Source organism: Macaca mulatta, chromosome 16 (genome assembly GCF_049350105.2).
Source record: "Macaca mulatta isolate MMU2019108-1 chromosome 16, T2T-MMU8v2.0, whole genome shotgun sequence".
Taxonomy (NCBI): Eukaryota; Metazoa; Chordata; class Mammalia; order Primates; family Cercopithecidae; genus Macaca; species Macaca mulatta.
In genome coordinates, this window is record NC_133421.1 from 5,703,185 (window position 1) to 5,731,101 (window position 27,917).

At 43.3% G+C, this 27,917-nt stretch overlaps 1 protein-coding gene, 1 long non-coding RNA gene and 1 pseudogene across 19 annotated transcripts in view; 1 reads left to right on the forward strand and 2 right to left on the reverse strand.

Annotated features, from left to right (window-relative positions):
• Positions 1-27,917, reverse strand: part of ANKFY1 (ankyrin repeat and FYVE domain containing 1) — a 103,932-nt gene that overhangs the window by 48,291 nt on the left and 27,724 nt on the right. For all 18 annotated transcript variants that reach the window (XR_013405927.1, XR_013405925.1, XR_013405926.1 and 15 more), the window contains 2 exons: positions 9,329-9,464; positions 980-1,103 (listed from right to left, as the gene is read on the reverse strand). Coding sequence is in view for 15 of the 18 variants with exons in the window: in XM_077969874.1 (XP_077826000.1) it covers positions 980-1,103; positions 9,329-9,464 (260 nt within the window). In the remaining 3 variants the exon portion in view is untranslated. The remainder of the gene's footprint in view (positions 1-979; positions 1,104-9,328; positions 9,465-27,917) is intronic.
• LOC721524 (tyrosine-protein kinase RYK pseudogene) lies at positions 14,566-16,364 on the forward strand (annotated as a pseudogene).
• On the reverse strand, positions 17,469-27,866 carry LOC144335282 (uncharacterized). Its single transcript, XR_013406012.1, has 3 exons — positions 25,260-27,866; positions 17,967-18,291; positions 17,469-17,878 (listed from the first exon to the last, which is right to left on the reverse strand). It is a non-coding gene; the product is annotated as an uncharacterized LOC144335282 (long non-coding RNA).

Here is a 27,917-nt window from a genome sequence, read left to right on the forward strand (position 1 = left end):
AGCCTGACCAACATGGAGAAACCCCGTCTCTACTAAAAATACAAAAATTAGCCGGGTGTGGTGGCGCATGCCTGTAATCCCAGCTACTCAGGAGGCCGAGGCAGGAGAATTGCTTGAACCTGGGAGGCGGAGGTTGCAGTGAGCTGAGATTGTGCCATTGCACTCCAGCCTGGGCAACAAGAGTGAAACTCATCTCAAAAATAAAAAATAAAAATAAATAAAAAATATAAACACTGTTCTTTATGACGAAACAACCTAAGAAAGGGAAATCTAAATTTAAAGATGCTGTCCACCTGATGAGGAGAACAAGGGCAAGCTCGGAAACCGTGCTGCTGAAACTGTAGGGCCTGCTGGCCACGGAGCCACACCCTATTCCTGCAGCTCATCAGCAGCTTCCACAGATGGAGGGTGAAGGCAGGCGATGCTTTCAAGCCTGTTTCTGGACCTGAGCTATCTTTTTTGCGGGGGTGGGCGACGGAGTCTCACTCTGTCACCCAGGCTGGAGTACAGTGGCATGATCTCGGCTCACTGCAACCTCCGCCTCCCGGGTTTATACAATTCTCCTGCCACAGCCTCCTGAGTAGCTAGGACTACAGGCACGTACCACTGAGCCCGGCTAATTTTTGCATTTTTAGTAGAGGTGGGAGTTTTACCATGTTGGCCAGGCTGGTCTCGAACTCCTGACCTCAAGTGGTCTGCCTGCCTTGGCCTCCCAAAGTGCTGGGATTGCAGGCATGAGCCACCGCGCCCAGCCAGACTTGAGCTATCTTTTGTCCTTCTGCTCTGAAATCACAGAACTATCAGAATTTGAGTAGAAAAGAGTCTCACAGATCATCTAATCAAACGATTTATTCTTCAATTGTGTAACAAGAGAAAACTAGCTGCCAGAGAGGTCACTTTCCACGGAACTAGGTCCCAAGCCACGGTCTCCTGATCGCCAGCTAGAGAGCTCTGTCGACACCATCACCCTCTCACTCACCCAATGACTTGCAATAATTTCTGCACAGTAGTTCATCAGCGTGCTGGCATTCAGCTCCTCTGCCGTCTGGTAGAAGCGAATACAGTTCCTGACATTCACTAGAGACATAACACCCTTCTCACACCTGGAAGAGAGTATTCATGATGAGCAGTATTACTGGACAAATATGTTCACAAATGAACAAACCAAAGCGATCGTCTGTGTACTGGCTGGCTACGTCCTATTAATAACACTATGGGGTAAGGGTAAGCAAAGTAGTTATGAATAAATTACAGTTGGTCTCCCATATTTAAAAAGTACTAGAATTTCATTATAATATCTCACTGCTCAGTTCTGGTCAGAATAAAAATAACATGCAATAAACTTATTAAGCATAATACCCCAACTGCCTTAACAGTACACACATGACACTCGCTGATCACATAGGCAGGTAACTGTCGAATCAAGCACAAAATGGATCAACCTCTGTCCTTCAAAGAAAATTTAATTGTATGGAACACTGCTTTAGTTCCCACTAGCACAACTGTATTATGCAAACAGTGTGGCTTAGAAATAGTTTCAAATACGAGGTTCTATGCCTCAATAATTAACACCTCCTTAAAAGCTCTCCCTGCTGGGTGCAGTGGCTCACACCTGTAATCCCAGCACTTTGGGAGGCCGAGGTGGGCGGATCACCTGAGGTCAGGAGTTCGAGACCAGCCTGACCAACGTAGAGAAACCCCGTCTCTACTAAAAACACAAAATTAGCCGGGCGTGGTGGTGCATGTCTATAATCCCAGTTACTCTGGAGGCCGAGGCAGGAGAAGAGCTTGAACCCGGGAGGCGGAAGTTGCAGTGAGCTGAGATCGCGCCATTGCACTCCAGCCTGGGCAACAAGAGCAAAACTCTTGTCTCAAAAAAAAAAAAAGAAAGCTCTCCCATAAGATGTATGTGTACGGTATGTGAATTGTAACTCAATATAGCTGTATTTTAAAAGCCCACCTAGGATCACCTGAGGTCAGGAGTTCAATACCAGCCTGACCAACAAGGTGAAACCCTGTCTCTACTAAAAATACAAAAATTAGCTGGGTGTGGTGGCAGGCACCTGTAGTCCCAGCTACTTGGGAGGCTGAGACAGGAGAACTGCTTGAACCCAGGAGGCGGAGATTGCAGTGAGCCGAGATTGCGCCATTGTACTCCAGCCTGGGTGATGGAGCAAGACCCCCTAAAAAAAAAAAAAAAAAAAAAAGGCCCATCTAAAATATCTAATGTTTAGAAAAAAATAGCCAAATCCGCCAGGCATGGTGGCTCACGCCTATAATCCTAGCACTTTGAGAGGCCGAGGCAAGCAGATTGCCTGAGCTCAGGAGTTCCAGATCAGCCTGGGCAACATGGCGAAACCCCGTCTCTACTAAAAATACAAAAACAAATTAGCTGGGCGTGGTGACACGCACCTGTAGTCCTAGATACTTGGGAGGCTGAGACACAAGAATTGCTTGAACCTGGGAGGCAGAGGTTGCAGTGAGCTGAGACGGTGCCACTGCATTCAAGCCTGGGTGACAGAGCAAGACTCGTCTCAAAAAAAAAAAAAAAAAAAATAGAAAAAATAGCCAAATCATAGTATACCCCCCACACCAAAAAAAATCAGATTTCTACTATAACAACAAAACCACAGTACACCAAAATAGAGAAAAACTGGCTACAATGGATGTCCTCATAAAGCCAAGTAATAACAAAAACAAGACTCTTTCAGAATCATTAATAAGGAAACATGGCCAGGTGCAGAGGCTCACACCTGTAATCCCAGGACTCTGGGAGGCCAAGGCAGGAGGATTACTTGTGGCCACGAGTTCAAGACCAGCCTCGGCAACACAGCAAGATCCTGTCTCTACCAAAACAATTGAGATATTAGCCAGGCATGGTAGCGTGTCCCTGTAGTCCCAGCTACTCAGGAGGCTGAAGTGAGAGCCCAGGAGTTCAAGGCTACAGTGAGCCGTGATCACACCACTGTACGCCTGGCCTGGATGACAGACAGAGACCTTGTCTGAAAGAAAAAAAAGAACATCAACTACATCATAGAAGAGAGAGCTGAAGGCAGGCAAATAGGTCTCTGGTAGCAAAAGCAGGACCACATCGTAGTCTGGAAGATGCAGCATTGGAAAGACCACACTTCCTCTACGCCGTAATTCCTGGAAGCCTTAGGGAGTCTCCCATGAAACCAGGTCTATGAGGAAAAGAAGGCCAGGGCACAGTCCTTCACCTCCCCTGCCTCCACAGCTCCCTCCAAATCAGGTTCACCTCCAAGGGCAGCCACAGAGGACTAGTATGGTTTCACGAGATTTCCTGACATTCACCACTGTTTTCCCTGCCAGCAGCCTCCACCAAAACTCTTTCTAATCACAAAGGCAGAATGTGGTGGACAGAGCAAAATAAACAATGAGGTAAAAAAGACCTGAGTAGAGACACATGGAACTTTAGGGGCCAAATGACTTGAGCTCTCTGTGCCCGTCTCCTCCTCTGTAAAATAAAGATGTTACTCTACTTCAGATGTTTGAGGAATACTTGTGTGTTTGCCAAGATGGAGGAGAACTGGTTACACTCAACACAGCTGGAGGCATGTAGTAAATATGCTCGCAAGTTTGAGGTCCCTCCCCTAGCCCTTCTCGTCTCTAAAGCCTGAAATTCCTTTACGAAGGAAAAAGCACAAAAGGAAATCACATAATTTTAATAACCCACATTAGTGGATTTCAGTACTGTTAACCATAACTAGCTAGCAGGTAATTCCCAATCGTAACAGATGAGCTTTAGGTAACAGATGTAGAAAAAGACCATGGGAATGGGTGATGGCGGAAGGAAGGTCATGAGAAAGACCTGGGCAGAACGCAGACCACACTTTCTTTTTTTTTGAGATGCAGTCGCGCTTTGTCACAGGGCTGGAGTGCAGTGGTGTGATCTCAGCTCACTGCAAGCTCCGCCTCCCGGGTTCCAGCTATTCTCCTGCCTCAGCCTCTCGAGTAGCTGGGACTACAGGCACGTGCCGCCACACCCAGCTGATTTTTGTATTTTTTTTTTTTAGTAGAGACAGGGTTTCTCTATGTTAGCCAGGATGGTTTCAATCTCCTGATTTTGTGATCCACCTGCTTCGGCCTCCCAAAGTGCTGGGATTACAGACGTGAGCCACCGCGCCCCATCTCAGAACACCCCTTCTAAACCTCACGAAGGAGAGGCTAGGAGCAAGAACACAATCTTGGCGTCATTTCTCTATTTAGCAGTAAATGCAATCACCTGCTTTACACTAAGACCTGTCAAAGCTTTGGGGTTTTTTGTTGTCGTTGCTGGTGTTTTCTGAGGCAGAAGTTTGCCCTGTCGCCCAGGCTGGAGTGCAGTGGCGTGATCTTGGTTCACTGCAATCTCTGCCTCCTGGTTTCAAGCTATTCTCCTGCCTCAGCCTCCAGAGTAGCTTGGATTACAGGCGCCCACCACCACACCCAGCTAATTTTTGTATTTTTAGTAGGGACAGGGTTTCACCGTGGCCAGGCTGGGTGCTTTGTTTTTAATTAACATTACTGACTTGGTGTAAGGAAGCATCTCTCCCAGGGCACTTTAAAAATCATGTTGTTACAATATCTAAGTAAGTTACATTAGTAAGTTATAATAATAAACAAGAATGTAAGTTACGTACAACAGCATTATATTGCCTTTTTTTTTTTGAGACGGAGTCTCACTCTGTCGCCCAGGCTGCTGTGCAGTGGCGCGATCTCGGCTCACTGCAAGCTCCGCCTCCCGGGTTCATGCCATTCTCCCGCCTCAGCCTCCCATGTAGCTGGGACTACAGGCACCCGCCACCACGCCCGGCTAATTTTTTGTATTTTTAATAGAGACAGGGTTTCACCGTGTTAGCCAGGATGGTCTCGATCTCCTGACCTCGTGATCCACCCGCCTCGGCCTCCCAAAGTGCTGGGATTACAGGCTTGAGCCACTGCGCCCCGCCAACAGCATTATATTTCTAAGCCTCAGTTTTCTGTACCATGGGTTTCTCCAAACCTGCAGCACACCACAGCAATGCCTGACAAAGTCACTCTAACCTCAGCCATGAAATCAGAGCATCCCGGGAGAAAAAAATCTCTTTGCAGATAGCTTTTACCATTTTTACAACTAACATCAATCAACCTTCCTAACATCCTAACGCCAGGCAGCCTAATACACAGGAAGATCTCAGGGAGTAAACGACGCACATTTGTAAAGCACTTTACAAAGCACTTTTACAGACAAATGCTGAGAACCTGAAAATTCCATGCTCCTCCTTTTTAACTGTCAAATGACATTGCGCCAAGGGACTCAGATATGTTTCATGAAGGCAGATCTTTTATTAAAGCTGGCAGACATTTCACTGTCACCAATTCTAGGATCTCCAGAGTGCCATTTGCCATTTGGATAGATTATAAATAGTAACTGACATGATTTACGCAACCAAAGAACATGTCATCTTATTTAGAAATTTAGATTCTTGCTTCCTATATTCTCTTTGAAAACAGCAAGACAGACAAACTTTCACCCAAAGGGAATTTTTTAATTATCATTTTTAACTTTAGAGTACAGAAAGGATACAGATATAGACAAAAAAAACACTTTTTTTTTTTGAGACGGAGTTGCACTCTTGTAGCCCCGGCTGGAGTGCAGTGGCGTGGTCCAGGCTCACCACAACCTCCGCCTCCTGGGTTCAAGCGATTCTCCTGCCTCAGCCTCCTGAGTAGCTGGGATTACAGGTGCCCGCCACAATGCCTGGCTAATGTTTTTGTATTTTTAGTAGAGACAGGGTTTCACCATGTTGGCAACTTTTAAAGTACACAATCAAGCATATATTTAAATGTCCCACAAACTCCTGTCTAGTTTTCATATCACTCTTGAGTGGATGTGGGAAAAAGAAAAATTATTGAAAAGAAAAATGACAGAAGAAGAACAATGATTTAGTTACAAATGACATTTTTCTTTATATCATTTTGTATTTTCCAAATATCATACACTGAACATGTATTATACTTTTGTAAGCAGAAAAAAATTAACTCATTTTTTTAGTATACATTAATTCTCTCTTTAAAAAAATTAGCTGGGCACGGTGGCTCATGCCTGTAATCCCAGCACTTTGGGAGGCTGAGGTGGGCAGATCACCTGAGGTCAGGAGTTTGAGGCCAGCCTGGCCAACATGGCAAAACCTCATTTCTACTAAAAATATAAAAATTAGCCGGGTGTGGTGGCAGATGCCTGTAACCCCAGCTACTCAGGAGGCTGAGGCAGGATAACTGCTTCAATCGGGAGGTGGAGGTTGCAGTGAGCCGAGATTGTGCCACTGCACTCCAGCCTGGGCGACAAGAGCGAAACTGCCTCAAAAAACAAACAGTTAAAACAGCCTGGTTCAGTGGCTCACGCCTGTAATCCCAGCACTTTGGGAGGCCGAGGCAGAAGGATCACTTGAGGTCAGGAGTTCAACTGGCCAACATGGTGACACCTTGTCTCCGATAAAAACACAAAATTAGCTGGGGTGGTGGCACATGCCTGTAATCCCAGCTACTTGGGAGGCTGAGGCAGGAGAATCGCTTGAACCTGGAGGCGGAAGTTGCAACGAGCCGAGACTGCACCACTGCACTCCAGCCTAGGTGACAGTGAGACTCTGCCTAAAAAACAAAACAAAACAAACAAAAAATTAAGAGTATTTTCTTCAGTGTGCCCTCTATGGTTAAAAAAAAAAAAGAAAGAGAAAGAAGTATTTTCCTGATTAATTCTTACTATAAACTCTTTCATCAAATTAGTGCCAGCATTCCAAAACCACCAAGATCTCCACATTACAAAAAGAGCAACGCCTGCTTCACGACGAGCCGCACCTGTCACCCGTCACCCGTCACCAGCACCCTTTCATTCACTATCTCAAGCATGTAATTCCTTCCAGGGACAGCAGGGGGCACTCTGTGACCCTTTAAAAGCTAACACTTGACTCCACTCCTGGTGTCTTCCACTCCAGCTCTTAAGAAAGCCATGACAGATAATAACTCAATACTCACATCCAACAATACAAAATTAAGCATCTGGTAATGTTGACAGTTATGAAGCCTACTCAGTCAATAAACAACAAACAGTTTAATTAAAGAATCCATTACACAGATTACAATTATCTAAACTACTCCAACCCCAGGACATTTTATCAAAGCAATTTAATTTACATAAGCAAGTTTGACAAGGTCAACAGGAGAAAGTTCAGGAAGTCTGGAAAAAACATAAAGACATAAATCATACTCAATCTAATTAAAATCCGTCTCATTTCACTCTCACCAGGACTCCTCACCCAAACAAATTAACAAACAAATGAAAGAGTTAACTGAATGGCCTCAGTAACAAATCAGCTCCGCTCATAACCTCATGCTCTATGCACCTATAGACTGTGGACCTGCTTTTGTTTTTTTAATTATAGGATTTAGATATGAAAATGCACTCAAACCCACATCAGTAATAGACACGAGTAAGCCGTCCACTGATTTCATGTGGGGAACAGTGAGCCCTCCTGGGAAAACACCAGCCCATGATGAAAACAGCACGCAGCTCTAGGCAGCAGAGTCTCTCTGGGGAAAACACAGCCACAGGTGGAGTGCCTCCTGATGAATGAAACCATCCCTTCACTCACCCACGAGAAAAGCCATTCCTTTACGCACCCAAGGGAACACAAAAGATCACTAAATGCTGTAAAAAGACACTCCAGGCCGGGCGCGGTGGCTCAAGCCTGTAATCCCAGCACTTTGGGAGGCCGAGACGGGCGGATCACGAGGTCAGGAGATCGAGACCATCCTGGCTAACACGGTGAAACCCTGTCTCTACTAAAAATACAAAAAACTAGCCGGGCGAGGTGGCGGCGCCTGTAGTCCCAGCTACTCGGGAGGCTGAGACAGGAGAACGGCGTGAACCCGGGAAGCGGAGCTTGCAGTGAGCTAAGATCCGGCCACTGCACTCCAGCCCGGGCAACAGAGCCAGACTCCGTCTCAAAAAAAAAAAAAAAAAAAGACACTCCATCGGCCGGGCGCGGTGGCTCAAGCCTGTAATCCCAGCACTTTGGGAGGCCGAGGCAGGTGGATCACGAGGTCAGGAGATCGAGACCATCCTGACTAACATGGTGAAACCCCGTCTCTACTAAAAATACAAAAAACTAGCCGGGCGTGGTGGCGGGCGCCTGTAGTCCCAGCTACTCGGGAAGCTGAGGTAGGAGAATGGCGTGAACCTCGGAGGCGGAGCTTGCAGTGAGCCGAGATCCGGCCACTGCACTCCAGGCTGGGTGACACAGCGCGAGACTCCGTCTCAAAAAAAAAAAAAAAAAAAAAAAAAGACACTCCATCGGCTGGGCGCGGTGGCTCACGCCTGTAATCCCAGCACTTTGGGAGGCTGAGGCGGGCGGATCACGAGGCCAGGAGATCGAGACCATCCTGGCTAACACGGTGAAACCCCGTCTCTACTGAAAATACAAAAAAAAAAATTAGCCGGGCGTGGTGGCGGGCGCCTGTAGTCCCAGCTACTCGGGAGGCTGGGACAGGAGAATGGGTGAACCCAGGAGGCGGAGCTTGCAGTGAGCCGAGACCGCGCCACTGTACTCCATGAACTCCAGCCTGGGCGACAGAGCGAGACTCTATCTCAAAAAAAAAAAAAAAAAAAAAAAAAAGATACTCCATCACCAGGCTGATTACCAAGAGCCAAGAGCCACAGCTCCAATAGACAGACGCTCCCGGACATCTTGTCTGACATTATTTAGTGAACGTTTTGTTTTCTGTTGTTCTAAAATGCCAACTTGGGAGAGCAACAGAGAAAATGCAGTATAAAAACACAGCATGCTATCTCCTTGACAACCTAAAATGCAGTCACTTAACTGAAGTGAGATCTCTGGGACACTCGCTATGACACTTATTTGGACAATATTTTCACATATTCATTTAGGCACTCATTGTTTCCAACAAAGAGACTATGACTAAGGATTTCATTCAACTTGATGTATCAGAAAATAGGGTAAAATGTCAAGGGAAACAGAAAGGGAAGGAAAGCTGAAAGTTTGGACAATGGATTATATTATTTCATATTTAATTTTTCAGTTTATACAATTATGTAATTTCAGGTAACAGACCAGTGAAAGAAAAGAGAAGAGCGAAAGCTTTAGCAAAATTTAGCTACAAGATAACACAAAGCAAGGGAGGTAACAAATTCTCTCCCCACCATCGCCTTTAAAGGAACACCTTGCGAAGTTATTTACATTAGCAGAAGCAGCTGTTTTCCCAGAGCTCAGCATAATTAAAGCTCAGCCACCACCATCTGAGGTGCTTGAATATATCTGCTGTGACTTGCCTCTCCCTGAGGAGCTGTAGCTGAAACCGATTTGCTAGTTTCATCAATTCAGTCAGGAACACATCATCCTCTCTGAACTCCAACTCATCTGTATAGATCCAGCGAAGCATTGTCATCGTCACCTCAGGGTTAGCATCTGGTTAAAGAAAAAAAGTAGAGAGAACAACTGAAAAAGCATGGAATGACATGCTTAGACTTTCTCGAGGGATCCCTAAAATTTGAGGCTAATAAAGTAAATGACAGTACACCCAACTTAAAGGAATATTACACAGCCATTTAAAACGGTGACTCGGCTGGGTGCAGTGGCTCACGCCTACAATCCCAGCACTTTAGGAGGCCGAGGTGGGTGGATCACCTGAGGTCAAGAGTTGCGGACCAGCCTGACCAACATGCTGAAACCCCGTCTCTACTAAAAACATACAAAAAATTAGCTGGGCGTGGTGGTACACACCTATAATCCCAGTTACTCAGGAGGCTGAGGCAGGAGAACTGCCTGAACCTGGGAAGCAGAGGTTGCAGTGAGCAGAGATCGAGCCACTGCACTCCAGCCTGGGTGACAGAGGGAGACTCCGTCTCAAAATAAATAAATAAATAAATAAATAAAATGGTGACTCAGCAGTCTGGGCAGCATCTGACTCTAAAGTTTTGCAGTGGGCAGTGAGTGGGGAAATGAACCTACGAAAGATACATGGAGTAAATTGGGGAAAATATTTGAAACATATGACAAAGATTTAATCTTTTTTTTTCTTTTGAGACAGGGTCTCACTATGTCACCCAGGCTGGCATGCAGTGGCACAATCACGCCTCACTGAGGCCTCGAACTCCCTGGGCTCAAGTGATCCTTCCACCTCAGCATCCTGAGTGGCTGGAACCACAGGTGCATGCTAGCACGCCAGGTTAATTTTTGGATTTTTTGTAGAGACAGGGTTTCGCCAAGTTGCTCAGGCTGGTCTTGAAATCCTGGGCTCAAACAATCCACCTGCCTCAGCCTCCTAAAGCGTTAGGATTATAGGCGTGAGCCGCTTCACCCAGCCTGAGTTAGACCTTACAAATAAAAATACAAAGATAGACACCCAGTGGAAAAATGGATACAAATAGGTAATTCACAAAGATAAATAAATAATGGCCAATAAACCTTATCGATAACCAAATACGAACTGAAACCAGAGTATTCTTTTTATCTCACAGACTAGCAAAGATGTTTTAAAGAACATAACCTTTCATACAGCAACTACATGTGTAGATATCATCTGAAGAAAATAACTGGACAAATACAGAAAAATGTACTAAGATGCTCAGCACAGTATTATTAATGGAAAAACTAGAACAAAAATCTTAAGAGTCCAACAATGGAGAACTAATTAAATAAATTATGATATACATACACACTGAAAAAAATGCAATTAAAACTAGATAGATATATATTCAACATAAGATATTTACTACATAGGCTTTTTGAAAAGTAAGCTAAAAATACTTGTATAAGATCTCATTGGCTGGGTGCAGTGGCTCCTGCCTGTAATCTCAATGCTTTGGGAGGCCAAGGTGGGCGGACGGGGCTGGAGCCCAGGAATTCAACACCAGTGCGGGCAACATGGTGAAACCCTGTCTTTACAAAAAATACAAAAATTATATCAAAATCTCAGAAATCACCACTAAAGAACTTAGCCATGTAACCAAACACCACCTGTTCCCCAAAAACTACAGAAGTAAGAAAAAATTAAACAAAATAAAACCAAAAAATATAAAAATTAGCTAGGCACATGCCATTAGTGGTGGCATGTGTCTGCAGTTCCAGCTGCTCAGGGGGCCGACGTGGGAAGGGAAACTGAGCCCGGGAGGATGAGGCAGCACCGAGCCGTGATTGCACCACTGCACTTCAGCATTGGTGACAGAGCAAGACACTGTCAAAAAAAAAAAAGAGAGAGAAAAAGAAAAGAGAAAGAAAAAAAACCGGGTCTTGCTTTTTGTTAGATATACTTGTGTGTATATGCATGCATACATATATATATAAAATACCTACACACACTACATACATGGGGAGGCAGACACATTTTTCTGTGTCTGTCTCACAAGAGATTGGAAGGATATATACTAAAATACCAATGCAGGTGGAATTTGTAACTAATTTTTCTTTTAGCTTAATTTTACTTTTAGCTTTATTTTTATTTAAGGAACACGAATTACTTGTGCAATCTTTTTAAGTTAAAATAAAGACTGTACAGCAACTTTGGGAAATGCTTGGGATGAGAATCACAGTATAAAATATCTAAACTATTATTTCAACCAGAGTTAACTCTTGATTAGTCAGAAGAAGAAGAGTGACAGTCAGAAGAATACTTAAAATCATGGTCAACACAAGTAATTCTCACGGTGTGGTCCTGGGCTAGGAGACTCAGCCTCATCTGAGAACTGATTAGAAATCTGATTCTCAGTCCTACCCCAGACCTGCTGAATGAGAAACCAGAGATGGGGCCCAGCATGTGTCCTAACAAGTCCTCCACGTGATTCTGAGGCTCACTAAGGTTTCAGAAACCGTACTCGATTCTTGATTACCTAGGAAAGGTGCAACATGGACCAGGAATGCCTTATTAACTTCATAATTAGGAAATGGCTCATTAGCTCTGATTAATCTCCTTTCCAACTAAAGTGCAGAGGAGGAGTTTGAAGGGGGCAATGTCAAGTGAGTGGACTTGAAGACCTCGACTTACCTGCAACCAGGTTAATTCACCATCATCTCCTAAAACAACCAGATATTAAAAGTAAAAAAAAGAAAAAAAAAAAGAAAAAGTGAAATACACTAAAATGATAATATTGTAGTCACTATGTTAAGGTTTTTCTTTTTTCTCTCACTGAATAATGTAGTAATAGCATTTTTTTTTTCTTTCGAGACAGAGTTTCGCTCTTGTCGCCCAGGCTGTAGTGCAATGGCACGACCTGGTCTCACTGCAACCTCTGCCTCCTGGGTTCAAGAGATTCTCCTGCCTCAAACTACTGACGCAGCTGGGATTACATGCGCCGGCCGCCATGCCCAGCTAATTTTTTTGTATTTTTAGTTGAGATGGGGTTTCACCATGTTAGCCAGACTGGTTTTGAACTCCTGACCTCAGGGGATCCACCTGCCTCGGCCTCTCCAAGTGCTAGGATTACAGGCATGAGCCACCATGCCCGGCCAGTAATAGCACTTTTAAAATGTTTTAAAAGAGAAAACATTTTAACATCAGACAGAAAGCTAATTAGATTTATTTAAACAATTAACTTAGGAGGTACTTCGGCTAAGCTGTCTAAGGTCTCCATCGCAGATCTTGGAAGTAGGCTGAATTTCTAAGCAGGCTTTGTAAATTGGGTTCAATACCTCAGTAATCATCTTAATGAAAAAAAAAAAATGTAGGCCATGTGATTTGTCCAGAGCAACGAAAAATGCCACAACACATCCTACTGCTCTCACACGGCCTGATCTTGAAGACGGCTCGTTCCTAACTGCTGAGAGAATCCCCAGTACCACCGCCCTCAAACACCTTCCCTGCCGCAGCAGTTTCTTCAATACTATTTGAAAATTTGCCTGGTTAAACTTGACCTGTACAAGTAATAAACCAAAACCTAGATTATTTAAAAAAAATGTTTTTAACTACTTTCAGTAGGGATTTCCTGGGAGGGCTTGATATTTCACACAAAATGAGGTTCGAGTGATTTACGAGCTTTCCCACTCCTGCCGTGACTCTTCCCCTCATCTACAACATATATTGAGGATAAATTCACTCTGTGACTCAGACGAAGCGGCCAGTGGTATAAGGGTAGGCAGAGAACAGTGAACACGAAGGACGGTGTGTGCTGCAACTGTGCACTTTTGGGTAAATCATCCCGCCTGTCTGCTTCCAATCTACGTAAGCAAGTGGCTGTGAAAGTCAGTCGACCGCATTAAACAGGAGCTCTCTAGAAAGGAGCAGACTCAGAAGAGAAAGCAGTTGGCCCCGAGTCCCGTGTGATGGAGGTAATCATCCCCTCAGAAGGCCTGGCGCACAAGCCAGAAAAATCTCTGACTTAAAGGATGAAAGGTAAAATAACCCTCAGACTTCTGACTTTGTTTCACTGCAGTCCAGGATGCATGTAAATATACTCTGGAGACCTTAGGATTTTCCCTGTGGCCTAGTTTTTTGTTTTGGTTTGAATTTTAAATAAATGTTTTGCAAGACATCTGAAATGGATGGGAATAAACCGATCTGTATGCAATTAACCTTTAAATGAAACATACCGAGTAAACTGACTTTGCTTTTTACTTTATTTATTTAGGGACAGAGCCACTGTTGCCCAGGCTGGAGTACGATGGTGCAATCATGGCTCACTACAGCCTCGATCTCCCAGGCTCAATCGATTCTCCCACCTGAGCCTGCCGAGTAAATGGGACTATAGACACATACCACTGTGCCTGGCTAACTTCTGCATTTTTCGTAGAGACAGAGTTTCGTCATGTTGCCCAGGCTGGTCTTGAACTCTTGGCCTTAAGCAATCCTCCTGCCTTGGCCTCCCAAAGTGCTGGGATTACAGGCATAAGCCACAGCACCTGGCTGACTTTGTTTTTTTAATCCTCTATTTTTAATCTGTGAAAAGGTGAGAAAGGTGTTTGGAATCTCCTATTACGACTCTGGTTTAATTAAATTCTGAGTTTCCAACTTTTTTTTTCTTTTCTTTTTATTTGGGTCAGAGTCTCACTCTGTTACCCAGGCTGGAGTGCAGTGGCGCATTCTCCACTCACTGCAACCTCCATGTCCCAATTGAAGCGATTCTCCTCCCTCAGACTCCCAAGTAGCTGAGACTACAGGAGTGTGTCACCACACCCAGCTAATTTTCGTATGTTTGTAGAGATGAGGTTTTGCCATGTTAGCCAGGCTGGTCTCAAACTCCTCACCTTACGTGATCGGCCCACTGTGGCCTCCCAAAGTGCTGGGATTACAGGTGTGAGCCACCATGCCCAGCCCTATTTTTTTTCTTAATCTACTTCACATAAGTTTTTGCTTCCCCTACTCCGGACGACGCCACCGAGGCGGCCGCGGCGCGCTCTGGAGGTCTGAAGACGCTACTGGCTGCCACGGGCCAGCGGCTTGATGTGTTGGGCAGCCGCCCCCGGATCGGGGCTGTGAGCGGCTCGGGGCCAGGGGTGGGTGGCGGGGCGGCGCGCGGCCGCCTGGCCGGGCTGGGGCCGCCTCCCTCCCGGAGGCCCCACCGTCCCCGGAGCTGCAGTTGACGGCCGCGGGGGCCCAGCATGAGCGTCGACCTGAGTGAGGACGAGGAGCGCCGGCTGATCGGTCTTGATGCAGAACTTTATTATGTGAGAAATGACCTTATTAGTCACTACGCTCTATCCTTTAATCTGTTAGTACCCAGTGAGACTAATGTCCTGCACTTCACCTGGCATGCGAAGTCCAAGGCTGAACAGAAGCTGGGATTCCAAGCGGACAATGGGTTGGCAATGGACATGCCCCAGGTCAACACTTCCGTTCGCGGGGAAGTTCCACGCATTTTATCAGTGTTTTGGGTAGAGCTTTCCTGTACACTGGCGAAGTAGATTCTGATCAGTGTTTTGGGTAGAGCTTTCCTGTACACTGGCGAAGTAGATTCTGAAGTTACGATACTAATGCAACTCAACTTGACTAAATTCTTCAAAGAATTTTACCATCTTAAATTTTAAACCAAGGAAAATGTGCACCAAAAATGGTCCTGTACATGCAGTTACAGCCACTTCTACGTGTGTGTTTTATATTACGGTAGGGGTTTGTTGTGCAGTAATATTTCTCGTAGCAATAATATTAGCTGTTTTGCACCTTCATAGTATGAAAAGGGTTGAACTGGATGACAGCATTAATGCCAGCAGTAGTTCCCAAGGGCTGTCTCAGCCATCCACCCAGACGACCCAGTATCTGAGGGCTGACACACCCAACAATGCGACTCCTATCACCAGCTCCTCAGGTTCTCCTACCTTGCGGACAGAGAAGAACGACTTGAGAAGTGTCACTCTTTTGGAGGCCAAAGCCAAGGTGAAGGATATAGCAATATCCAGGGAGAGGATAGCTCTAAAAGATGTACTCCAAGAAGGTACTTTTGGGCGTATTTTCCACGGGATTTTAATAGATGGAATAGATCCAAATAAAGAAAAACAAGCATTTCTCACAACAGTTAAAGGTCAAGCTTCTGAAATTCAGGTAACGATGCTCGCTGAAAGTGATAAGCTGCGAGGTCTTCATCACAGGAATCTTCTTCCTATTACTCGTGTGTATGGGAGGAGGAGAAAAGCCCATGGCGATATTGCCTTACATGAATTGGGGGAATCTTAACTTGTTTTTACGGCAGTGTAAGTTCGTAGAGGCCAATAAGCCACAGGCAGTTTCTCAACAAGACCTGGTACCCACGGCTATTCAGACTGCTGTGGAATGCGCTACCTGGCCAGAAGGGAAGTCATCCACAAAGACCGGGCTGCTAGGAACTGTGTCACTGATGACACACCTCAAGTTAAGATCACAGACAACGCCCTCTCCAGAGACTGGTTCTCCATGGACTATCACTGTTTGGGGGACAATGAAAACAGGCCAGTTCGTTGGATGGCTCTTGAAAGTCTGGTTAATAACAAGTTGTCTAGCACTAGTGATGTGTGGGCCTTTGGAGTGATGCTGTGGGAACTCATGACTCTGGGCCAGATGGCCTACGTGGACGCTGACCCCTTCGAGATGGCCGCATACCTGAAAGATGGTTACCGAATAACCCAGCCAATCAACTGTCCTGATGAACCATTTGCTGTGATGGCCTGTTGCTGGGCCTTAGATCCGGGGGAGAGGCCCAAGTTTCAGCAGCTGGTACAGTGTCTCACAGAGTTTCATGCAGCCCGGGGTGCCTACGTCTGACTCCTCTCTTGCACCCACAGCATCAGGAGGAAGGTGCCTGTCGGGGCTCACTTGAAGCCTGTCATGGCTGCTTCGTGTCTAACACAAGCCAACAGAAGCACATTTGTCTTCTAGAACACTGTGCCGTAGGAATGCTATAGAATCTGAACTTTTTAAGACAGACTTAATAATGTGGCACATTTTCTAGATATCACTTTTATTAGGTTGAAGTGAAAGGGTTTTTCTGAATATTTTTGGCCAAAATTTTAAAAAACATAGTTACCGGCCGGGCGCGGTGGCTCAAGCCTGTAATCCCAGCACTTTGGGAGGCCGAGACGGGTGGATCACGAGGTCAGGAGATCGAGACCATTCTGGCTAACACGGTGAAACCCCGTCTCTACTAAAAAATACAAAAAACTAGCCGGGCGAGGTGGCGGGCGCCTGTAGTCCCAGCTACTCAGGAGGCTGAGGCAGGAGAATGGCATAAACCCGGGAGGCGGAGCCTGCAGTGAGCTGAGATCCGGCCACTGCACTCCAGCCTGGGCGACAGAGCAAGACTCCGTCTCAAAAAAAAAAAAAAAAAAAAAACATAGTTACCTTGGACTGGGGTACACTGTTACAAAATAAATAAACAGTTTTTAAAATTGTTCGGACACAGATATTTGGAATTAGCTATCTTAGTGCCAACTGCTTATTTTTTTTTTTTTTTACTTTATCAAGGTGATGTAAGTGACTCACCTTTAAAGTTTTTTTAATGTTATTTTTTATCACTACTCTTGAAATGGCTTGTCTTCAAGATGCAATCCTTTTCTTAGGAAAGGAAAAACAGCATAAAAAGATACCTGGTTTGCCTTATACAAGAAAAGGCAATATGAGAGGAAGAAAACTTAAAGAAAAGCTAGAGGAAAAAAATTTTTTTAAAATACTTACTAGAAACAAACTGCCCATGCATGGAAAACTGTTTACTTTTTTAGTGAAAAGGAATTCTGCTTTTGCATTTTTGGAAAAGCAGGAACTGAGTTCATTGCATCTTTAATTTGGCAGAAACTAGCTTTTCTGTGAACCAGAAGTGGTATGGGGCGGATCTGTAGTAAACGAAGGTGGTTTTATTTATTTTTACTCTCTGAAAAAGGAGATAATACAATTCCAGAAAGTGGACTCATATTTCTAAGGTTAAGATTCCCTCTCATTGCACCTAGAATAGTGCTATGCACACAGTGGGTGCTTGAGTTGTCTTTTTTTTTTTTTTTTTAAAGTAAATGGGTAAATTTTGTACTTATCTTCAAGGCTGGCTTAAGTATAAAATTGTTTTTTAAAACAATTGAAAAATTAAAGGATTTGTTTTATATTTTTAAAAAAGGTTTTGCTTCATAAAATTAAAAAATCTTGGTAGACTGTATCATTTGTAGCAATAAATAGTCAGTTTAAGGATGTATCCTTAAATATAACCTCCTGGAAATAAAATTAAACCTCAAACCATATTTCTAAATCATCCCTGGGTCAAAATGAAATAAAAGGACAGAGGTTCCAGTTCTGTTATGGCAGTGGAACAACCCATCCCATTTTAACTGATTATAGCTAAAAACTCTGGACAGAGTACAACAACGACCTAAAGATTTGGAAAGTCAACAAAAGCAGGTGAACTGAGAGGGAGGCGAAACTTGAAGCAGCAACTGCACTGGATGAGTTTCCATGTTTTGCCTGTTTTGTTCCTTTGGGGGTGTGTGTGTGTGTGTGTGTGTGTGTGTGTGCGCGCGCAACTGCACTGGATGAGTTTCCATGTTTTGCCTGTTTTGTTCCTTTGGGGGTGTGTGTGTGTGTGTGTGTGTGTGTGTGTGTGTTGTTTTGTTCCTCTCCTACGGCTTTGGGGGGTGTGTGTGTGTGTGTATTTTGAGACAGGGTCTCACTCTGTCCTGTCACCCAAGCTGGAGTGCAGTGGATGATCTCAGTTCACTGCAGCCTCTGCCTTGCAGGATCAAGTGATCCTCCGCCTCAGCCTTCTAAGTAACTGGAACCACAGGTGTGTGCCACCACACCTGGCTAATTTTTTTGCGTTTTTGGAAGAGATGGGGTTTTGCCATGTTGCCCAGGCTGGTCTCAAACTCCTAGGCTCAAGGGATCCGCTTGCCTCAGCCTCCCAAAGTGTGGGATTACAGCCGTGAGCCACTGTACTTGGCAAAAATTATTTTTAAATGATAAAAGCAATAATTCATTAGGAAGTCATAATTATAAATGTAAATGTACATAATAGAGGCTAAAAAATACATGCAGAAAAACTGACACAAATTAAAAGGAGAACTAGACAATTCTAAAATTATAGCAGATGTTAATGCTCTCCTTTAAGGAACTGATAGAACTAGGCTATGCAGAGTGGATACTGCCTGTGAATCCAGAGCTTTGGGAGGCCGAGGTGGGAAGATGATTTGAGGCTAAGAGTTCAAGACCAGCCAGGGCAACACAGTGAGACCCTGTCTCTACAAAAAAAATTTTTTTTACGTTAGTCAGGTGTGGTGGCATGCACTTATACTCCCAGCTACTATAAAATTCACAGGACACAGCTAGAGAAGTGCTTAGAAGGAAATTCAAAGCTTTAAGTACTTGTATTAGAAAAGAAGATCTAAAATAAATTATCTCAGGTTCCACAACTTTGAGAAACTAGGGAGAAAAAAGGAGAATGGGAGAGCAAAGTAATCCAAATAAAGAAAAAAAGGATAGAAATCAATAAAATATAGCTGGGCGCGGTGGCGCATGCCTGCAATCCCAGCTACTCAGGAGGCTGAAGCTGGAGAGTTGCTTGAACCCAGAAGGCAGAGGTTGCAGTGAGCTGAGATCGCGCCACTGCACTCCAGCCTGGGCGACACAGCAAGACTGTGTCTCAAAAAAAAAAAAAAAAAAAAAAAATCAATAAAATAGAAAACAACCAATAGAGAAAATTAACAAAGCCAAAAGCTCCTTCTTTGAGAAGATAATAAAAATGCCAAACTTCTAATTAGACTGATCAAGAAAAAAAGAGTGAGAACATAAATCACCAATACCCAAGAATGAAAAAGGAATTACTGCTACAGACATTAAAAGGAGAAAACTGCAAATTCATACTAACAAATTCAACAACTTAAATGAAATAGACATAGTTTTGAAAAACAAAACTTCCCAAACCTGACTCAGAAGAAACAAATCTGAATAGTCCTATATCTAAATAGATTTTTTTTTTGGTCTTTTTTTTTTTCTCCTTTTTGTGGAGAACAGGGTCTCGCTATGTTACCCAGGCAGGTCTCGAACTCCTGGGCTCAAGCTATCCTCCCGCCTCTGCCTCCCTGAGAGCTGGGATTACAGGCGTGAGCCACCGCGCCTGGCCTAAATAGATTATATATTTTAAAAATTTGTGTTCAAAAAGCTTCCCAGAAAGCAAATTCTGGACTTAGATTACTTCAATGGTGAATTCTATCAAATATTCAAGAAATAAACAATAACATCAATCTTAGAAAACATTTTCAGAAAACAGACAATGAAGGATCATATAAGGCCTATATAACCCTAATAGTAAAATCTGATAGACATGAAAAAAAAATTACATACCAATATCCCTCATGATTACTGTTGCAAATTTTTTAACAAACTATTGGCAAATAGGATTCAACAACATACATAAAAAAGGGTAATATATAATGACCAAATAGGCTTTACCCCAGGAATGCAATCTTAGTTTAACATTTGTAATTCATCAAAAATTATATAATCATTTCTATAGATGTCAAAGAAAGTGGCAAAACTCAAAAACCAATTCAGGTAACTTATCTAGAAAACCAGCAATACTCAAGTCAATAAAGCGTATCCAAGAAAAACCTACAACTGATCTATACAAAATGATAGAAGGTCTCATTGTATCTCCCTGAGATCGAGAACAAAGTTAAGGATGCTTGCTTTCAGACAAATGACTTGTATCTAAATTATATACAGAACTGTTTGTTAATACTCAATACTCAAAACTCAATACAATGCTACATTTTGAAAAGACCAAAGACATGAATACTTTATAAGAAAATATACAAATTGTCAATAACACACAAACAAGGCTCAGCATTATTCGTTATCAGGGGAATGCAAAATAAAACCGCCATGCACTCTGTATCCATTAGAATGGCTAAAACGGTAAACAAAACCCGAAACAACCTGCCCACATCAAGCATTAGTCAGGATGTGAAGCACCCGGAGCGCTCATGTCCACAGCTGACAGGAATGTCAAATGGTACATCCATTGTGGAAAACGGTTTGGTAGTTTCTTAACATTCAACATTCAATAGTCCCTCCTAGATACTCAAGATATAAAAACGTGTCTACAGAAAGGCCTTACACAACTGAACACAGGTAATTTTTTTTTTTTTTTGAGACGGAGTCTCACTCTGTAGCCCAGGCTGGAGTGCAGTGGTGCGATCTCTGTTCACACCATTCTCCTGCCTCAGCCTCCCAAGTAGCTGGGACTACAGGCACCCGCAACCACACCCAGCTAATTTTTTGTATTTTTTAGTAGAGACGAGGTTTCACCATGTTAGCCAGGATGGTCTCGATCTCCTGACCTTGTGATCCGCCCGCCTCAGCCTCCCAAAATGCTGGGATTACAGGCATGAGCCACCACGTCTGGCTGAACACAGGTAATTTTCTTTCTAATAAAACCCAGAAAGAACACAAATGTCCATCAACAGGTAAATGAAAAAAAAAAAAAAGTGTGGTATTTTCATACAATGGAACACTATTCAACAATAACAAGGAATGAATAATTAAAACACAAAAAAACATACTAAGGTGTGGGGTGAATCTCAAAATCTATACACTAAAAGAAGTGAAGGAAGTCAGACAAAAGAGACTCTAAGCTCTATGATTCCATTTCTATAAAAGCCTAGAAACTGCAAACTAATCTATAATGACTGAAAGCAGATCAGCATTTAGCTGCAGAAGTGGATGGCAAAAGGGAAGAATTGCAAGGAGACATGAGGAAAGCTGTAAGGATGGAAATGTTTTTTGTTAGTTATTTTTTTTTTTTTTTTTTTTTTTTGAGACGGAGTCTTGCTCTGTCACCCAGGCTGGAGTGCAGTGGCCGGATCTCAGCTCACTGCAAGCTCCGCCTCCCGGGTTTACGCCGTTCTCCTGCCTCAGCCTCCCGAGTAGCTGGGACTACAGGCGCCCGCCACCTCGCCCGGCTAGTTTTTTTTTTTTTGTATTTTTTAGTAGAGACGGGGTTTCACCGTGTTAGCCGGGATCGTCTCTCGATCTCCTGGCCTCGTGATCCGCCCGTCTCGGCCTCCCAAAGTGCTGGGATTACAGGCTTGAGCCACCGCGCCCGGCCTTTTTTTTCTTGAGACAGAGTCTCGCTCTGTCGTCCAGATGGGAGTGCAATGGCATGATCTCGGCTCACTGCAACCTCTGCCTCCCAGGTTCAAGCAATCTCCTGTCTCAGCCTCCCAAGTAGCTGAGATTACAGGCATGTGCCACCATGGCCAGCTAATTTTTTGTATTTTTATTAGAGATGGGGTTTCACCATGTTGGCCAGGCTGGCCTCGAACTCCTGACCTCAGGTGATCCACCCAATTCGGCCTCCCAAAGTGCTGGGATTACAGGCGTGCGCTACCACGCCCAGCAAGGACGGAAATGTTTATGTTGATTGTGGTGATGGCTTCACAGGTGTATTCATATGTCAAAACTTATCAAATTGCACACTTTTAATGTGGGCAGTTTACTGTACTTCCATTACACCTCAATTTGGAGGAAACAGAAACCAAACTGAGAGGCAGCACAGCACTGTGGTTAATGGCACGAATTCTGCAGCCAAACTGCCTAAGGTTCAAATCCCAGCTCCAATCCTTGCTCACTGTGTGGAGTTGATATGTAATAAAGCACTCAAAACACCACCACCACATAGTAACTGCTATATAAAAACTTGCTATTATTACAATAGACTATTTAGAAATTGATCACAAAGAAAACAATACCTACCAAAATATTTGTGATGTAACCAGATTCATACTATAAAAAAAAAGTCATAGTCTTAAACTTGTTAGAAAATGAAGCCAGGCACGGTGGTTCACAGCTGTGATCCCAGCACTTTGGGAGGCCGAAGTGGGAGGATCACCTGAGGTCAGGAGTTGGAGACCAGCCTGGCCAACATGGCAAAACCCCACCTCTACTAAAAATACAAAAATTAGCTGGGGGTGGTGGCACGTGCCTGTAATTCCAGCTACTCAGGAGGCTGAAGCAGGAGAATCGCCTGAGCCCAGGAGGCGGAGGTTGCAGTGAGCCGAGATCACACCACTGCACTCCAGCCTGGGCGACAGAGTGAGGCTACGTCTCAAAAACAAAACAAAAAAGAAAATGAGATAAAAGATAGTTCAACTCAAAAAGAAAAAATAATTCAAAGGAATTTCAAAGAAAGATTTAATACAGATAAAAAGAAATTATTGAATTGACTAAATATAAGTAAAAATTAAAAGAATAATGAACCTAAACCAAATCTGCAATAAGCCAACACAAACACAAACTTAACTAAAGATTGGTGAGAAAAAACCAAAAGCAGTATCAGGATTAAGTAAAGAATATAACCACAGATAAAACAGATTATATTGAGCTCTAAGAGAATCTTTGGCCATGGGACTCAGCTGCTGGCAGGAGGCCACAAGGCTGTTTGAGTAGCCTCACGACATGGCTGCTAATGTCCCCCAAAGTGAGCAATCCAAAAGAGAGAGCAAGGAGCAAGCCACAATGCCTTTGATGAAGCCATCTCTCAAGTGACATGCTGTCGCTTCTACCACACTCCATTCACTAGAGGTGAATCAGCCTATATTGAAGAGGAGAATTGGAATCCACCTTTGAAGGGAGAAACAGCAAAGAATTTGTGAGCATATTCTTTTTTACTCTTTTTTTGTGAGCATATTCTAAACTTCCCATGGATGTCATCGAAGGAACACAGTATGATTTAATACTGAAACTGAACAGCCTTGACCTAGTAGTTCATACAGTAGCCAACAGATGTTGAATATTGCTATGCTTCTCTTAAAGATTTAAATACCACACAGCTCCCCCGGCGTACACAGTTTGGGAAACGATGCCCTTTCCACCGCAGAGTGCAAGCTTTCCAGGTGGTGCATCAGGGGATAGCTTTCCCAACCAGAGTGAAAAGGAATAAAGGAGGATGCTTTCTGCTGTTTGGAATGGCTTGACACTATCCAGGACACATTCCAGGAGAGCTGAATGACTCATACCCTGAGTTCTTATGCCAAGGAACTGTAAGATCTTTGCTTGAGAAAGCATGCAACAAACTCTAGCTTCCAAACAGCCATTCCAATCCACTGAAACCTCTCATCGTGTCAGCTGCTGTTGGTAAAGTGCTACAGAGAGGTCATAAACAGATCATTTTGCTAGAAGCAAACTGCTTTACTTCACCAAGAAGTAAATATAATCCTTTCCTTGTGGACTCAGATTTGTTATGCTTTGTTGAGCTAACAGTCGTATTCTTTCTCTTCCCACTTGGTCAGTCAGTATCTTTATAAACTTTTATCTTTTATTCTTTTTTATTAGGGTTTAATAGACCAAAATTATATAGAGTTAATGTATGACATGTTTTGATATATGTATATATTATGAAATGGTTATAAGCTAATTAACATATATATCATTTCATATAAAGATATCTTAATAATAAAAAAGCAAATTTCTACTTTGTTTACATTTTCAGATACTTTCATACTTCGAGAAAAGCTGCAGAGCATCCCCTATGCCCTTTACTCATCTTCCCCTATTATTAACACAGCTTATATAACCCCGGTTCAATGATCAAAACTAGGTAACTAGGTAATACATACCATACCAATGCCATTCACTAATTAGAGGCCCCATTTTGCTAATTGTACCAGTAATACCCTTTCTGTGGCCAGAATCCAACTGAGGATTCTACACTGCATTCGGTGTCATTCTCACCCAATCTGTAATACTTCCTAAATCACTCTTGTTTTTCATAACGTTGACATGTTTGAGAAACACTCTGGCTGATTATTTTGAGAAATGTTCCTCAATTTGGGTCTGATGTTTTCTCATGATTAGACTGAGCTTATGCATTAATGGCAAAAATCCTATAGAAGAGCCAGGCAGAGTGGCTCATGCCTGAAATTCCAGCACTTTGGGTAGCCGAGGCAGGAGGATCGTTTGAGCCCAGGAGTTTGAGACCAGCCTTGGCAACATAGCAAGAGCCCATCTCTATTGAACAACTAGCCAGGGATGGTGGTGCACACCTGTACTCCCAGCTACTTGAGAGGCTGAGGTGGGAGGATCTCTTGAGCCCAGGAGTTTGAGGCTGCAGTGAGCCATGACAGCGTCACTGCGTTCCAGCCTGGGTGACAGAGTGAGACCACATCTCAAAAACAGAAAAGAATCCTACAGCAGTGACTGTGCCTCACTGCATCCCTACAGCAGGGACTGTGCCTCACTGCATCCCTACAGCAGGGACTGTGACTCACTGCATCCCTACAGCAGGGACTGTGACTCACTGCATCCCTACAGCAGGGACTCACTGCATCCCTACAGCAGGGACTGTGACTCACTGCATCCCTACAGCAGGGACTGTGACTCACTGCATCCCTACAGCAGGGATTGTGACTCACTGCATCCCTACAGCTGGGACTCACTGCATCCCTACAGCAGGGACTGTGACTCACTGCATCCCTACAGCAGGGACTCACTGCATCCCTACAGCAGGGACTCACTGCATCCCTACAGCAGGGACTGTGCCTAACTGCATCCCTACAGCAGGGACTGTGCCTTCACCAGTGGACCACATCAGGTACAAACATTTCACTTTTTTGAACAAGGTTTGATTCATATATCCAAATACCTTTAAAGTGTATATAATGCCTGTTGTATTTCATCAACATATGCTAAAATTCTCATAATTAAGGCTGTGTGCAGTGGCTCACACCTGTAATCCCAACAGGCCTTGGGGAGACCAAGGCAGGAGGATTCCTTGAGTCCAGGAGTTCAAGACCAGCCTGGGCAACATGGCAAAATCCCACGTCTACAAAAAATGAGCCAGGTATGGTAGCACACACCTGTGGTCCCAGATACTCAGGAGGCTGAGGTGGGAGGATCGCTTGAGGCCAGGAGGTCAAGGCTGCAGTGAGCCGTGATTGCACCACGGCACTCTAGCCTGGGTGACAGAGTGAAATCCTGTCTTAAAAAAGAAAGAAAGAAAGAAAGATCAATTAGACAAGAACTTCAAAAGAAAAATGTAGAGTTTTTCTTACATTCTAAGATGTAAGTTTCATGCAAGCAAGAATTTAATTTTGTATACTTTGTATCCCTAACACCTTGAAAAGTACTTACCACTCAATATTTTTTATATGAATGGATTAATGTTGAAAAAACAAAACACCAATAAATTCATTAAATGATTTTATCAAGCCTGTTGGTGTGGAAAACATTTGAGCCTTTAAAATACAGCTTTTATGCTATTTATACACCTGTTTACAAGAACCTATTTCCAATCTTCCTCAAACTGCTGGCCAGCCATGAAGTGTTAGTGCTTCCAAGTATCACATAACACACAGGCTTCCCAGGCAGTCTCAGAAACTGCAACCCCAGGTTGAGGCAATGAGCAGGACTGCTGGACAAAGTACACAATTCAACAGGAACAGGTCCACACATGCCACTACCACCTTGGACCTCTCCCCCATCACACATTTCAAAGATACATTTCATTAAAATGTCGTAAAAAGTAAAAATGTCATATGTTCTCCTATCTGCTATCTTCACAGGTACCTGATCTATGAAAGCCACAAAAACCATTTGCTTTGAAGTGGATCACCCCGAAAGCAACCTTATGGTAGAATCAAAACACACTTATTATTTACAACTGGAGGAGAGTCTAGAGATAATTAGAGACAATTAAAGATATTAATATTCTATTTCCCTAAACTCGATAAAACTTCCTGACTCACGGTGATGAAATCTTGTGGCCAGACAGCACTGAATGAGAGCTCTAAATGTCTGGATGTACTAAAAAAGTTCAGTGTAAAACAAATTTTTTAATTCAATGTTGACACTGGCTTTTTTTGCCTTCATGTAATTTTCTGTGTTGTGTGATTTTGTTTCAGAGAGCAGTGATGTTTTATTTTCCCACTCTCATTCATTTTGGTTGCAGTCACTATTTCACAATTAAAGTAAAACTGAGGAACACTAACACTGTCTGAGTTACCTTACCTATGACAGTATCCCAGAAGTCAGATAATGAAGAAAAAAAAAAGTAGGAATATTTCACAGCTCAGCTGCCTAACTGCTTTCTAAAACGGTCATACCTATTTATAACGTCACTGGCAATGTACAAGAATACCAATTTCATGAGCCTCACAACTACTGGGGTCATCAGTTTTGATTATACAGATATCAAAACACAGTAGCTTATTCTTAACTTTTTTCCTGCAGAGTCGAATCTTTTCCATATATTTATTATCTTCTAGTCTTCATAAACATTCTGTTCATATAATGAAGATCCTATCATACATGTTGTGAAGAATGCTACATGACCTTGTAAGGTCTTCATAATTCTGTTATATACAAGGTCAAAAATACATGGCTTCAAAACACTATGCTTTTTAAAAAAAAAAAAAAAAAAGCTATGCCTTGAGATTTCGATCACGTGGACTGGTGCCCTCCCAGTAAAAAACTATTCCCCAGGCAGATGTTTTTAGTTACTGGCATGCAGGCATCTGCACATGTGTAGGTGTGTACGTGCATTTCTATCTACAACTTTTAGTTATGGACCTCAAGTTAAATCCTCAAAATTATCATAAAGAGAGAGTTGGCTCACAGCTGGGAAACACTGACATATGTTCCCCTTAATCCATGAGATAAATGCCTACTTAGCCTTTACAACACGACTCAGGTATTAGCCACCTCTGAAACCTTCCTTTATCACCCCAACTCAGTCTCTCCTCAACCTTACCTAAAAGCTAACTACATTTCTGTTTTATAGCCCTGGTCTGAAATGATTTGTGAATGGCCTGTTTCCTCCAGCAGAATAAGGGCTCCGTATGGCAGGGACTGTGTTATAATCATCTCAGTGTTCCTGGCACTGCACATGGAAAATAGTACCTTCTCAACTGACAAACCTTCTGAACAAAGATATAATTCACACAGACAATCACTTCGGCAAGTACAGTCATAAGCAGCATAACTATGTTTGGTCAACAACAGACTGCAGATACAATGGTGGTCCCATAAAATTATAATATTGTATTTTTACTGACCTTTTCTATGTTTAGATACACAAACACTTACCACTGTGTTACTGTTGCCTATGGCATTCCGCACAGTAACATGCTGTACAGGGTTGCAGCCTAGAAACAACACACTATACCATACAGCCCAGGTGGGTACTAGGCTATATACCATGTAGATTTGCGTAAATATACTCTATGATGTTCCCACAACAAAACCACGTAATGACACATTCTCAGAACACATCCCTGTCATTCTCCTCACCATATAATTCTCACGAATATTAATAGTAGAATTAAATTAAAATTTTGCTCTTTTTCCCTTTTTTTCCAATAGCAGTCAGGCAAGTACTAAATGAAAATGCAACCTTCAGGCCGACTTTTGAAAACGACTGTTTTAAAGTCCACTTGCCACCCTATTTGCTTCAATCCTACACACACACACACACAAAATGTGATATA